This window comes from Kwoniella pini, chromosome 2 (assembly GCF_000512605.2).
Source record: "Kwoniella pini CBS 10737 chromosome 2, complete sequence".
Lineage (NCBI taxonomy): Eukaryota > Fungi > Basidiomycota > Tremellomycetes > Tremellales > Cryptococcaceae > Kwoniella > Kwoniella pini.
Window position 1 is genome coordinate 553,034 of NC_091717.1, and position 13,442 is coordinate 566,475.

At 37.3% G+C, this 13,442-nt stretch overlaps 5 protein-coding genes across 5 annotated transcripts; 2 read left to right on the top strand and 3 right to left on the bottom strand.

Moving 5' to 3' along the window:
- Window positions 1–348: 348 nt before the first annotated feature.
- On the bottom strand, window positions 349–1,905 carry I206_101535 (uncharacterized protein; the record flags this gene model as incomplete). The annotated part of the gene is made up of 5 exons (XM_019158196.1): window positions 349–803; window positions 880–1,093; window positions 1,172–1,297; window positions 1,388–1,695; window positions 1,776–1,905. The coding sequence occupies 5 exons, from the start codon at window positions 1,903–1,905 to the stop codon at window positions 349–351; spliced, it is 1,233 nt and encodes a 410-aa protein (XP_019008809.1).
- A 500-nt stretch (window positions 1,906–2,405) lies between these two features.
- Window positions 2,406–5,725, top strand: I206_101536 (uncharacterized protein; the record flags this gene model as incomplete). Its single annotated transcript, XM_070202404.1, has 8 exons — window positions 2,406–2,419; window positions 2,483–2,864; window positions 2,924–2,982; window positions 3,048–3,160; window positions 3,213–4,786; window positions 4,853–4,943; window positions 5,008–5,549; window positions 5,621–5,725. The coding sequence occupies 8 exons, from the start codon at window positions 2,406–2,408 to the stop codon at window positions 5,723–5,725; spliced, it is 2,880 nt and encodes a 959-aa protein (XP_070058505.1).
- A 220-nt stretch (window positions 5,726–5,945) lies between these two features.
- I206_101537 (uncharacterized protein) lies at window positions 5,946–8,236 on the bottom strand (the record flags this gene model as incomplete). The annotated part of the gene is made up of 9 exons (XM_019158194.1): window positions 5,946–6,420; window positions 6,489–6,596; window positions 6,671–6,883; window positions 6,970–7,253; window positions 7,397–7,490; window positions 7,566–7,639; window positions 7,709–7,828; window positions 7,962–8,146; window positions 8,218–8,236. 9 exons carry the CDS (start codon window positions 8,234–8,236, stop codon window positions 5,946–5,948), a joined length of 1,572 nt encoding a protein of 523 aa, XP_019008807.1.
- Window positions 8,237–8,633: 397 nt separating this feature from the next.
- I206_101538 (pantoate-beta-alanine ligase) lies at window positions 8,634–10,250 on the top strand (the record flags this gene model as incomplete). The annotated part of the gene is made up of 7 exons (XM_070202405.1): window positions 8,634–8,834; window positions 8,891–8,924; window positions 8,990–9,051; window positions 9,107–9,440; window positions 9,510–9,565; window positions 9,645–9,702; window positions 9,775–10,250. The coding sequence occupies 7 exons, from the start codon at window positions 8,634–8,636 to the stop codon at window positions 10,248–10,250; spliced, it is 1,221 nt and encodes a 406-aa protein (XP_070058506.1).
- Window positions 10,251–10,542: 292 nt separating this feature from the next.
- On the bottom strand, window positions 10,543–13,262 carry I206_101539 (uncharacterized protein; the record flags this gene model as incomplete). Its single annotated transcript, XM_019158192.1, has 13 exons — window positions 10,543–10,731; window positions 10,832–10,969; window positions 11,065–11,127; window positions 11,192–11,254; window positions 11,312–11,411; window positions 11,471–11,932; window positions 12,006–12,128; window positions 12,212–12,244; window positions 12,306–12,371; window positions 12,430–12,492; window positions 12,561–12,710; window positions 12,786–13,191; window positions 13,247–13,262. 13 exons carry the CDS (start codon window positions 13,260–13,262, stop codon window positions 10,543–10,545), a joined length of 1,872 nt encoding a protein of 623 aa, XP_019008805.1.
- Between the last annotated feature and the right edge of the window lie 180 nt (window positions 13,263–13,442).

Below are 13,442 nucleotides of genomic sequence, written 5' to 3' on the forward strand. Positions count from 1 at the left end.
TGAGATACACGGGATTAAGAATTATTTATTTAAGCATTAGCATTGGCATTGAAGTGAGATATATTTATATATATATATATAACATGCATTAGGTATAATATGTATTTTTATATCCTAGTACAATCTTTCAAATTTAAGTAATCAAGCGGTAGTGATACTAGGATGATTTAAAAAAATGTAAATGAAATTTGACAGTAACAAGTAAATTATCAAATGCAATCATGCAAAGAGAACATTCGAATACTTTAATGAAATAAGGTAATCTAAGTAATTAAAGAGATGTATCCAAAAATTCAAAAAAATTATAACTAAACAAAATATATGATAATAAACCTTAATAAATCGAGTTTACATAAGTTCTTCAGCAGTAATTCTTTTTCTTTTTTTAATTCTTTCTTTAACATTTTCTTCTTTAAATTCATTTGGTAACATAAAATCTTCTTCTCTTTTTGATTTTTTTAAATTTGAATTTTCAAATTGTTTTTCTAATTTTTTTTTTTTATTTAAATAATCTTTTTCTTTATTTTTTAAAAAATATTCACCAGATTTTAATTCTAAATCTAATTTTGAAGGTTTTTGTGGAGGTGGGAAAGGTGTATAAATTTTCTTTTCTTTTTTATTAACTTTATTAGGGAAAGGTGTTATTTTTTTTATTTCTTCTTCATTTTCATTTGTTCTTATTCTTTGATTTGTTTTTATATCAATTGAATTTGGATTAATTAATGAATTTTCAAATTGTTTTTCTAAAATTAAATTCTTTTTAGCAGTTTTTTCAGATGTTGATAAATGTTTCTTTTGAAATTCTACCGGAAAGAAAAAAAAAATTGAATTAGCTTAATAAATATACAACAACCCAAAAAAACCAAAAAAAAACTTTACTAGGTAAAAATCTATCCCAACTTTCATTAGCTAATTTAGGATCTTTTGATAATTCTCTTCTTATCATTAATTCTTTAATTCTATAAATTGGATGTATATTATTCATACAATCTATAATTATTCTTCTAACTTCTTTTAATCCTTTAAAACTTCCCATTGCTGAAACTGTATTTCCTTGAACTAAAACGTAACATTCTGTTAAAAGTTCAATTGCCTAAAAAGAAAAAGGTGAATAGAAGTTTAGTATAATGAAAGTTAAAGAATAATCTGAATCTTCCAACAAAGAACTCACTTTTAATGTACTTCCATTTGGTCCTACTAATCTTTGTCTCCTTTTTACGAATCTATCTTTATTCCTAACTAATCCACCTATTTTAATTATATCACATGCTATATCATCTTGTAGAATTTTAATTGCCTAAAATGGAAAGATAGAAAGTAAGCCATTCGTATACTTGTCATATCTTTGCGTTAATAAAGAGAGAAATATAATCAAAAGTAAACCTACTTGAGGAGCATTAACACCTCTAGCTAATAATTTTAATAAATCTCTACCTTTTAAAATTATATAAGGATCCCAAGTTTTTCTAGTAGTTTTAACTGTCATTTGACCTTGAACTAAATCTAATTCACATGATAAACCTAATTTATCTAATTCAGAAGTTATATTTGACCAGATTGATCTTAAATATGGTTCTCTATATTTTGGAAATAATAATGCAAATGAAGATTCTTCTAAAAAAGGTTTATGTTCTAATGCTGAAGGTGCAGTAAATTTTGGAATTTCCCAATGATTAATATCATCTGTATCCCATGCTAAATAATTCAATTTTGTCAGATTTGGTGATTTTTTTCATATATATAGATGAGATACTTGAATTATAATCAAAACTCACGTTTATCTTTTCTATGTCTTTTATTTTTATCAATTTCTTTAGATTCTTCAGTTGTAGTTTCTTCAACGACTTTACTTTTATCCTTTTTTGATTTTTTACTTATTCCTGAAGAAGAAGCCTCGGCACTCATCTTGGATTGTGTTTTCACTGGCTGAAAATCTGATAAGTCAATTAAAGATCTATGCGAAATAAGTGATCAATTAAAGCACTATTTTCAATTATTTTTATCAAGTGGACCTCCTCCATTCGAGAATCTGCAGTAGAAATTAATATGTATTTGAGTTACCCAAATAAGATCAAATTTTGCCACACTCAGGTTTGCATGATTACTCGCCTCTTTGATTAGGGTAATATGATTACATTATTACCCTTGAATCCTACTTATTATTATTAGTTGTACCATGTAGTAGTAGTACGCGTATAACTATTAGACGCGACCGCGTTTTCAACATGAATTCCAATCTTATTACTTATACTTATAATCTGATCATACCATTCTCATCCAATACCAAATATCAGATCATTAATACGGTAGTAAGACTGACAAGCTATTCTGCTTCAGTTGTTTTGTCTTGTACCTTGTCATTATCACTGTCCTATCCGATCGAATCGCAGGTCAAATAAATCATTATGGAAGCTTCAAGGTATGTCATTTCCTTTATCCTATTTCATCTCACTTAATTCTCAGCTCACGAAAAATGTCATAGTAGCTCCTCCAATCACGGTCAGCCTCCAGCTACTCCATCTCATTCATCCCTGTTACCATCTTTATCACCTTCACAAAATATTGAACAAACTCCAGCACCTTTACATACTTTACCTGCTCATTTACATTCTCAACAGCCTCCTCCACCTCAACCGCGTCTTGGTCCTGCTCATCAGCAAACAAGTATGCAACCACCCGCATCAACCTCAACATCCAATTCTGAATCTCAAAGACAACACCTTACAACGGCTCAACAACTACAACAACAACATCAAAATGTCTTTGGAAATGTAATGGGAACTGCTCCTGGACAAGGTCCAACGAATTCTAGCCAGACTGGCGGAACCGCTCAGGCGAAAGTTTACGCTAGTGTATACTCAGGTGTAAGCTGTGAACGTTTCAATTGGCTAAGGAATTTCAGCTGACATACTACTGATGACAGATACCCGTCTTCGAAGCGATGATTCGAGGAATCTCAGTCATGAGACGAACATCCGATTCGTAAGTAACGATCATTATGAGGAACCAAGAGCGTGATCGACAGAACGTTAACTGCCTCCTTATAGCTGGGTGAACGCCACGCAGATACTCAAAGTAGCTGGTATACATAAATCTGCTCGAACGAAAATCCTTGAAAAGGAAATACATCCCGGAATTCACGAGAAAGTACAAGGTGGTTGTGAGTTGTTCCGACTCCTCGCTTGCCACATCCAGCTAATGTATTCCTGTAGATGGAAAATACCAAGGAACATGGATTCCTTTCGAACGAGGACAAGAGCTGGCGGCTCAGTATGGTGTCACATCATACCTTGCACCAGTCTTTGACTTTGTACCTTCCGCAACTGCTATTGCTGCTTTACCCGTCATTCGTACTGGTACACCCGATCGCGCCGGACAAAAGACCCCTTCTTCAAATATGACTGGGTACAATCCGTCTCTGATGTCCGGAAACCGAGGTAACGGAAGAGTTATTTCTCCTTTTCCTCAAGGTCACGCACATCCTCATGCGCAAGCAGGTCAATTACCGCCACCTCCCCCACCTCAATTCGCCCCTTCCAACGGGGACCAAAATCAAATGATGGGCATTCAGCCTCATCCAGCTATGGGATACCCAGGGCAACAGCAGATGATGTACTACCCCGCTCCACAGCCACATCTGTATCCTGGGCATGACAACAAAAGGGGTATAGCAATGGCCATGACTCCTTCTCTCAGCGGGGATGGGCTTCATAACCCCTCCTTAGGCCCTGCAGCAGATATCAATGGTTTAGGTCTTCCACCGAGCGGCGCAGAGATGTACATCGATCAGTATGGTCTTCCCCATCCCACGCCCTCATACCAACCAATTAGCTACACAGTTGATACCGATATGGGGCCTCCTCCTGCGAAGAGACAGAAGTCGGAAGATGCCTTGTATATCAACGGTGACATGGAAGAACAACAACATGAACCTCCTCAGCAAGATGCAGAAGCCGAAGGTGAAGATATAGATGATGGTGCGTCTGATTCGTCCGACGATCTACGAGATGGACAACCCCTACCTTGGTCCATGCGTCTATCGAACAAACCCATTCGACCTAGACCTAACGCGTCTTCATCTAAGACGCGTTCGAGGTTATTGTCGCTATTCTCTGCTTCCGCGGACGGCGGTGAAGAAGAGGATATCAACGTAAGACAAGTTTTCGGATTGTCGTCTGAAGATATGCCAAACGAGTGTGATATTGATATGGTGATCGATAATCGAGGACACACCGCATTACATTGGGCATGTTCTTTGGCCAAATTGTCAATAACGAAACAACTCATCGAACTTGGAGCGGATATTCACAGGGGAAATTATGCTGGAGAGACCCCTTTGATACGATCCATTTTGACCACCAATCAATTCGAGTCTGGACAGTTCTACAGTCTGTTAGAATACTTGAGTCCATCAATAAAAACCTTAGATCATGCTTATAAGAGTATAGTCCATCATATCAGTATGGTAGCTGGACTCAAAGGTCGTGCGTCATCGGCGAGATCTTATATGGCGAATGTGCTCGAATGGGTTGCAAGAGATCAGCAGTCTCATCAACAGCAACATCTAAACGGAGCAGCAAATGGACAAGACGGTATACATCATGACACTTCTATCAACTTGAAAACCCTGATAGATATTCAAGATATTCATGGAGATACAGCAATAAATATAGCTGCGCGAGTGGGAAATAAGGGACTCGTGAATCTTTTACTGGATGCAGGAGCGGATAAGGGGAAAGCAAATAATTTAGGGCTGAAACCCTCTGATTTCGGATTGGACATCGAGGTAAGCGAATGATCGGTGCTCATTAATCGGACTTGAAGAGAAACTGATGCAATACTGTTTTTCTAGTCGTTGAAGGTGACTCCAGGCGAAGCAATTGTATCGAGTTTGAAATCTGAAGTACCTAAACCAGCGCGTAAAAGTCGAGACGTCCAGAAGAGTGAGTCGCCGACAATCCATACAATCGGATTTTACGCTGGTTGGCTGATAATTCTCTTTGACAGATATCGCAGCGATATTCGAGACTATATCGTCGACGTTCTCATCGGAAATGGTCAATAAGCAAACTAAATTGAATGCAACCGAACAATCTGTCAGAGTAGCTACAAAAGCATTAGCTGATAAGCGACAACAATTACATAAAGCTCAAGTCAAGGTTGGGGAATTGGAATTACTAAGCCAAAGAGTTGAATCATTAAAACGTAATCCAAGTCAAGAAATAGATTGCACAGGTAGGACAATTCTTATTGGTGAAAGCGAATTACCCCTTTCGTTCCAACCTGTTTCTTCTGAAGACTTAGCCTCAATCAAAAAGGAAACGCAATCAATCATAGACGGGAACAATCTCGATGAGATAGCTTTACCTGAAAGAGGTGAAGAAGGAGCTTTGATAAAATTACGAAGGATAAACCTTTGGGAAGATCGATTGACTTTACTGTTGAATCAAAGGATAAATGAGTTAGAAAATACAAATCTTGGAAAAGTTTTCGAATATAAGAAATTGATAAGTTTAACTACTAAAGTGCCTGTTGACAAGGTTGATGGAGTGAGTGACTGTTTGTCATAAATATGTAAAGTGGAATCAAATGAGACTGATATTTCCATCTGATCTCTCAGATGCTTGATGGACTCTTAGCTGCAATTGAATCTGATGGACAAGGTATAGATTTAAGTAGGGTTTCTGAATTCATGAACAGGATTAAAGAAATTCCGAGAGCTTAAAGTGTGGGCGAGTGAATTTGTTGGTCATTTTAGTGGAGGATCTGTATTGCTATTATTTTTTTAGAATATTTTTCTTGATTTTTGGTAATTTGGTATATTGATCATGAATATTGTTGTTCTGCACGAGGTGACATCTTTAAGTGAATTTGATTCGTAAACGTATTTTCATACATAAAGTATATATCATGATATATATAACATAAAATATTTGATATAAATTTTACAAACTTTTATCACCTCCAAAAAGATGAAAAGATCTACTATAACTTGCAGAAGCAATAAATTTTGAATTATTACTTATATCAACTGACATTACTTTACCACTATCAGTTTGTAAATTTTTAATTAAATTCCATTCATCTGAAGACCAAATTCTAACATTACAATCAAATCCACTTGTAATTAAAAATAAACCTGATTTATTTAAATTTGAATTTTCTTCTTTTTCTTCTTTTTCTTTTTCAAGTAAAATATCATTATTTTTATCTTGATCAATTTCAATTAAATTTGAATCTATAACACCACTTTTCTTTATTTTTAAATTATTATCAGGAATAGAAGAAGAAGAAGAATTTTTAAAAAATCTAACGTCTGATACAGATGATTTATGAGCTGGAATTATATATTGTGTTTTAAGTGCTCTTAAATCCCATATTCTAACTGTATCATCACCTGAACCAGTTGCTATTTGATATCTTAAATAACAGTGTCAGTCAGATATAGTATGAACAATGTGTTTATCATCAAGTCAAATCAATCTCACCCGTTAGGAGCGAAATCCATAGCTAAGATTTCTTTAATATGTCCATCTAATACCATTGCTGTTCTACCTGTCCTTATATCCCATACTCTACCTATCGCGTCAAATCCACTATATCCCAAAATGTCAATTACTTCTACTTTCACAACAGATAATTGCGATTGAAGAATAAAATCTCTGCTCACCCTGATGAAACCAACGCTCCATCATCTTGGAAAGCCAATGCGTAGACTTCTTTACTATGTCCTTCTTGTATTAATAATTCTTTTTGCTTTTCAACATCCCATAATCTCCATGTACCATCGAATCCTGCTGATCCAAGATATGAACCTGATGGATGAAATGCTACTCGTCCCACACGATTCTCATGTCCTGTCAAAGTCGCTATTGGTTTATCACTAACGAAGGAAAAGATACGTTAACCCACCAGCTTCATCCCATATCTCGCTGATTGACATTTATCCAGAATGTGAAAATGACTAACCCTGACAACGACCATAATTTAACACTTCCCTCTCCTCCACCTGTAGCGAAATTCACACCATCTTCTCCTATTCCACCAGGTAATGTAGCATGAGGATGCCAAGCTGCTCCACCTATTTTATCTAAATGACCTTTTTTCGTGGATACTAAATTTAAATTCGGTAAATCCCATATTTTACTATCTCCAGTCCAAGATGTAGTGAGAATGTATTGAGAGTTGGGAGAAAAACGAATTGTAGACAAAGGACGATCGTCGCCGAATTGAGATCCCAAGTTATTGAATGTCTGTGGGTGAATTCGTCAATACAAACAGAAAGTCATCAGAGAGTGGGTGTTTTTTGTTGAAGAGAGGACGGAAGACTAGGGCGACGAGAGCCGGAAGGATGTGATGAGAGATCTGCGCCCGAAGCAACAATAATAATGCTCACCTTCAATTCCGAAAAAACTTCCTTCCGCAGAGATACTATCCTGCCTAATGGTGTTTCAACTTCCACCCGTTGCCTCGCTATACGCGTGCGTGCTCTAAGATAGCATATCAACTTCAAGGTATCCTCACAGCTCGTAAAAGTGGAGAGGCACGTTTTGTCGCAGACTTACCTCGACAAAGAATATCCAGCTAACTTCCTCCTTGCTTCTAATAGATCATCCGAGCCTTCTGTATAAAATTCTCCCTAATTTAGTTTGGTATGAGCTGTTTTGTTACATATGCACTATAAGTGTGAAACAAATAAATAACTCACCTCCTCATCTTCATCATCACTACTTTCATCTGAGCTCTCATCTACGTCCATCCCATCTCCCCCTCGAGCTTGTTCAATTTGCTCTTGAACATATTTCAGACGATCTCGTCTGTCTCCGGGCTATAATAACACGTTCAAAGTCAGCAAGTAATCGAGTAAGTACTTTCGCCTTCTCGTACCAAACATGGTGATCCAGATTGTGATATGTTTTTGTGATGAGGCAATCACTGCGCCTCAAAGGAGATTAACTCACACCTTCACCAAATAAGGTCATAGGTTCACCGTAAGCTCTCAATCTTTCCCTGACTTTCTTATCATCTGTAGGTACAGCCATTTTCCTGAACTTCTTCTTCCTATCCAACTCTTCTATTAAAGCGGCATTTTTAGCTCTTTCACGCTCATCATCGGATCCTCCCAATTGGTAGGTATTGTCCACAGCTAGAAATGAAAAGCGTAAGCATTAGCTTGACGTGTATTTTTCAGCAGCGAAGAATTGAGATTCAGCTCACTCAAATCATCTAAATCCATCTTGCCTGATTACTCCCTCTTCTTTTTGTTGTATCGTACCAGATTGTTATGAAATCAAGATGTTAAGACTAGTCCATCACATTAATCTCTTCGAAACCATTAATTAGCTCGTAAATATATCGAAGCTTTTATTTATTCCCCCCATATAGAGTTCATCGGCCCACTCCGATCTTCTCGCGTCAATGCGGAGCCCCAGAAGTCGCCAAGATGTCGTTTCATGTTTTTCATGAATAATCTCAATTTTACCCCAATAACAGTCATTTTCGAGTCGGTTTCCCCATCATATCCGTGATACGTACTCGAATCAGATTGGGACCTGACACTTACCTACAATCTTCTGCTCATTAATCTCCACGAAAGATACCCGGTATCTGAGCCAGATGCGAAGAGAAGTAAGATGTTGGCGTTGTCACTCTTGAGAACCGCATCAGCCGGTCCCTCCACTTTTTCCCAATCATCAAAAATCATCATTCGTCACGCTTCAAATGGAAATGGGAAGCCACTACCTCATATACCTGTTATTCGAACTCTAGGCCAATTGAGAAGATGGAGACAAGAAGCAAGAGAAAAGGGTCTGGAAGTGGGAGTTGTGCCAACTGTAGGTATCTCTCATAAGCTGATGAAAACGAAGTAAGCTTATCTAGTCGTAAGTAGATGGGAGCGTTGCATGAGGGACATGTGAATTTAGGTGAGCTGTTTTTGACCTATTATTCGCTGATCAATGCTTGAGCTCAGATGTGATTCATACTGTAGTTCGAACTTCCATATCGAAGCATCCTCTTACGGTCATGACCTTATTCGTGAATCCAATGCAGGTAAGCTAAACGCGGCTATACAATGTAAAATAGCTTACAAATTATCTCAATTTAGTTCGCGCCTCATGAAGACTTATCATCGTACCCGCGGAATTTTGAACGAGACGTTACACTTCTACAATCGATTTTACCCCTTCCCACTTCACCTCGACAAATGCGTGGACTAGGTGTATCTGAGCACGAATCATTCAGACCGTCCATTACTAGTAGTGGTAACGGCAGTAGTAATGGGAATAATCATGATATTAAGAGTAGTCCTTTGGTGATTTTTGCGCCTACACCTGATGTCATATATCCATTAAAGGGAGAATTGCAGGATTTGAGAAGTCATAAAGGTGTTGAAGTTGACGTAAGGGGCTGGGCAGAAGTCATGGAGGGTGCATCAAGGCGTGAGTTCACTTAGTCCAAAAGAAGACTGATTAATATATAATCCTGACTTTATAACCTTATACTATCAGCCCAATTTTTCAAAGGAGTGGCTACTGTCTGTACGAAATTGTTCAATGCCGTCGAAGTAGGTGGTTTTTGTTAGCTGTCCACATATGTGCCTCACAATCGCAAGCTAATGGCTAATTCACCGATTTATTGCTTAGCCCGATCACGCATATTTCGGTCAAAAAGATATTCAACAAGCATTACTTTTGAAAATATGTAAGTTTTCAAAATTTATGACACCATAAAGGTGTTTAGCTAATATTAAACTTTTTTTTTCATTTATCACAGTGGTCAAAGATCTACTTCTTTCTCACCCCACTTCCGAAAATTTACACATATTACCAACAACAAGATCATCAGAAGGTTTAGCATTATCATCAAGAAATTCATATTTATCAAAATCCGAATTACAAATTGCACCAATATTATATAAAGCTCTTTCTACAGTTAAAAAAATATACGAATCAAATGAAAATGAAATTGAAAATGAAAATGAAAATTTAACAGGAGAAGATTTAATTTCAAAATCAATTAAAATAATATTAAAAGAAAAAGAACGTATTTTAAGTAATAAAAATAAAAATGAAAATGAATTAGTTGAATTAAATTTAGATTATATTGAAATTTTTGATAAAAATACTTTTGAACCTATTAGAGGTAAAATTAAAGAAAAGAAAAATAAAGAATTTATTATTGCTGGTGCAATTTGGGTTGGAAAAACTAGATTAATTGATAATTTATTAATTGGGTGGGAAATTAGTTAATCTAGTTTCAAAGATAGATTGATTAGAAATTATAAATAATCTTCAGTATGATTCGATTTTCAAGCGACATTGTGATACTAAGGAGCATGGACAATCTGAAATAAAGTAGAAGAATGATCATACAGCGAATTTTAATTTGGACGAGCATGTATTTAACAAAAAACATCAAGCACAAAATTATGTTATGCATCGGTCATTTGACGTAATTTACAAGTCCTTATAGTTATTTAGTAGATACAACGTGAACAGCCAAGGCCAAGCGAAACCAAAGAAAGAGCCTGTTAAAAGATTATTATGCCTTATCTTCTCTCATTGTCCTACCTTGCCATTCTTTATTGTTATTTATTCTCCATTCCCATTCAGATAATCTATCTTCATCCCAATTTTTATCTTTCAACTCATATTCAGGATTTTTTAAAATGTGTTGTTCGGGAAAAGGAGATGCTGAAGAATGATTAGCAAGTGTATGAGGTAAATATTCCTGAAATTATCGAAATGCTAATTAGTCCTTTCAATTTGCATTATCATTGAGGTTAAAGAGTTCGGCAGCGAATTGAGGCAAATCATCACAATTCACTCACATTATATACAGGATGTATATAATCTGGATCATAAGAATATTTCTTTCCATATCCTAGTTGTTTCATTAATTTAGTAGGTGCGTTACGAATTTGTAATGGTACAGCAGGTAAAGGAGGTTGATGACATAATGCTTCTGCCTACAAATTCCAAAATGTATAATAATCAGTACAAATCATAAAATTTGACAAAACTTAATCTCAAGTTTAGGATTAAATCTCAAGATCATACGTACTCGTTTATAAGCTGTATACGACCTTGTTGATTTCGGTGCTTCAGCTAAATAAGCTACGCAATGCTATGATTTGTCATTTGTAGTCAGACACTACCTCGGGGTTGGAGTTGTCAAAGGGTCAACTCACAGCTAAATTGATTCGACATTCAGGTAATCCAATAACTTGACAAGCTTGATAAGTCGCCATTGCCTAAAGTTCACCATGATTAATATCGTAATATAATGATGATAAACGTGAATGATTTACCAATGGTAATGCTTGAGGATCTGCTAATCCTACATCTTCGCTTGACATGACAACTAATCTTCTAGCTATGTAAAGTGGATCTTCTCCTCCTGTTATCATCCTACAGTCTCATATCTCAATATCAGCTCTAATCGTTGAGGAAAACACGAATCAACTTACCTAGCCAACCAATACATCGCAGCACTCCCATCTGAACCTCTAAGACACTTATGCATGGCAGAAATCATATCATACCTTTCTTCTCCTGATCGATCATATCCTTTTCTCAATCCCCTACGTACTGAAGCCATCAATTCTTCATCCCTTTTTTTCTGTTCTTCTTCGTTTTCTTTCTGCTTTTGTTCGCCCTTATCACCGCTTTCTTCTCCCTCAACTCCAGTTCCGCCATTTTGTGATATATCGCTGTTACTCGCAGACAAGGTAGTTTGCCTTGGAGCTTGACAAACTTTCAAAGCCAATTCCAAACCATTCAGAGCTTGTCTTGCATCTCCGTCGGCCACATCCGCTAAGAATGGTATGAGATCAGGAGGTAAATGCGGTAGTGGTTCAGGTAAGGAGGATAGAGCGTTTGCGAGGATTTCTTGTAGTGATTCAGGTGTATGAGGAGATAAGGTGAACACTCTGTGACGGGTACAGTCAGCATTTAAATTCATTCACTTTAAGAGGGAATGATGCAAAGGCAAAACTGACTCACTGACATCGACTTAGTAAAGCGCCATTTACTTTGAAAGACGGGTTTTCAGTCGTGGCTCCTATAAGCTGGACCCAGCCATTCTCGACATAGGGTAAGAACAGATCTTGTTGAGCTTTATTGAAGCTGTACACATTCGCAAGAGTGATAGGTCAGTGTCAAATTTTCCCGAATTGTATATGAGACTTGCACCAGTGAAAAAATCTCACCGATGTATCTCGTCAACCATCAATATTGTCCGCCTAATACAGGAAGATATCTTTGTTCAGCTAATTTAAAAGTCTATGCATCCACCAGGCTCACCTTCCAGTCAATTTCAGCGAATTCTTCGCTTGCTCAAAGACTTGTCGAACGTCCGAAGCACCCGAACTAAGTGCGAAAATTTTAGCTGATAGCATGAGGGAACTCTAAATGCAGACCAGCTCACCTCGTAGCTGATAGCTCCTTGAAATCCGCATCAGCGGTCCTAGCTATCAGCCTAGCTAGAGTTCTGGATAACCCCAATCAGCTATTCAATTACTAATATTCATTCATTCCAGCTCGGTCGTTCATGCTTACGTCTTCCCACAGCCAGGAGGTCCCCATAGTATGCAACTCCCAACGCCTTCCCCAGCTTCTATTCTAGCTCGAAGTAAAGATCCTGGCCCGACCAAATCTGTTTGACCTATGTACGAGGCGAGTGTAGATGGACGAGAGCGTTCTGCTAGCCTACGAGCGACAACAGAATGTTCGTTAGGCCTGATCATTGACACCAGTAGCAATATGATCGAGAATCTCGCTCACGGCTGATTAGCAACTAAAGGATTTATCTTAGACTTCTTCTCCATCCTTCCTTCTTCTCCAAATACACCTGTAGGCTTCTTATCTTCTAATGGATCTTCATCTTGAGACAAATTCTTGCGTTTTGATTTTGTACTTGTATTGAATATCGAGGCCACTGGTCCTGTACTTTTACCTGATGATCTTCGGGCATTCAACGCAGGTTTCGCTGTTGGTGTATCTTCCACTAAATTGATGATCTCCGCATGTGGCGAGCTTATAGTTCCATTACCCTTTTCTTGAGAGTTCTGTGACTTTAGCTTAGGTGTAGAGCTCGGTCCAGCGATATTGGCTTTACCTCGGCATTGCAAATCCAGATGTAGGTTGATATCTGATTCAGAGACCAAAGTTGAACAAATTGGGCATTCGACTGATCGACATCGTCAGCTTCAATATCCTTCTGATTAGAAGAGAATACAGCTAACCTTTCTCTGTACTCATTGTCGCGTCCTGGTATCATATATCTAAGACTGAGTTGCCTAAGCAAAGTATTCACCTGAAATAACAAACGTCTTATGCCTTTCTTCGGTCAACTTGAAAGAGAGTGATTCGCCTCCACTTTCGCATTGACAATAACAAATCCAATGAGCCTGATCACTAAATCTGCTTTATTTGAACGAT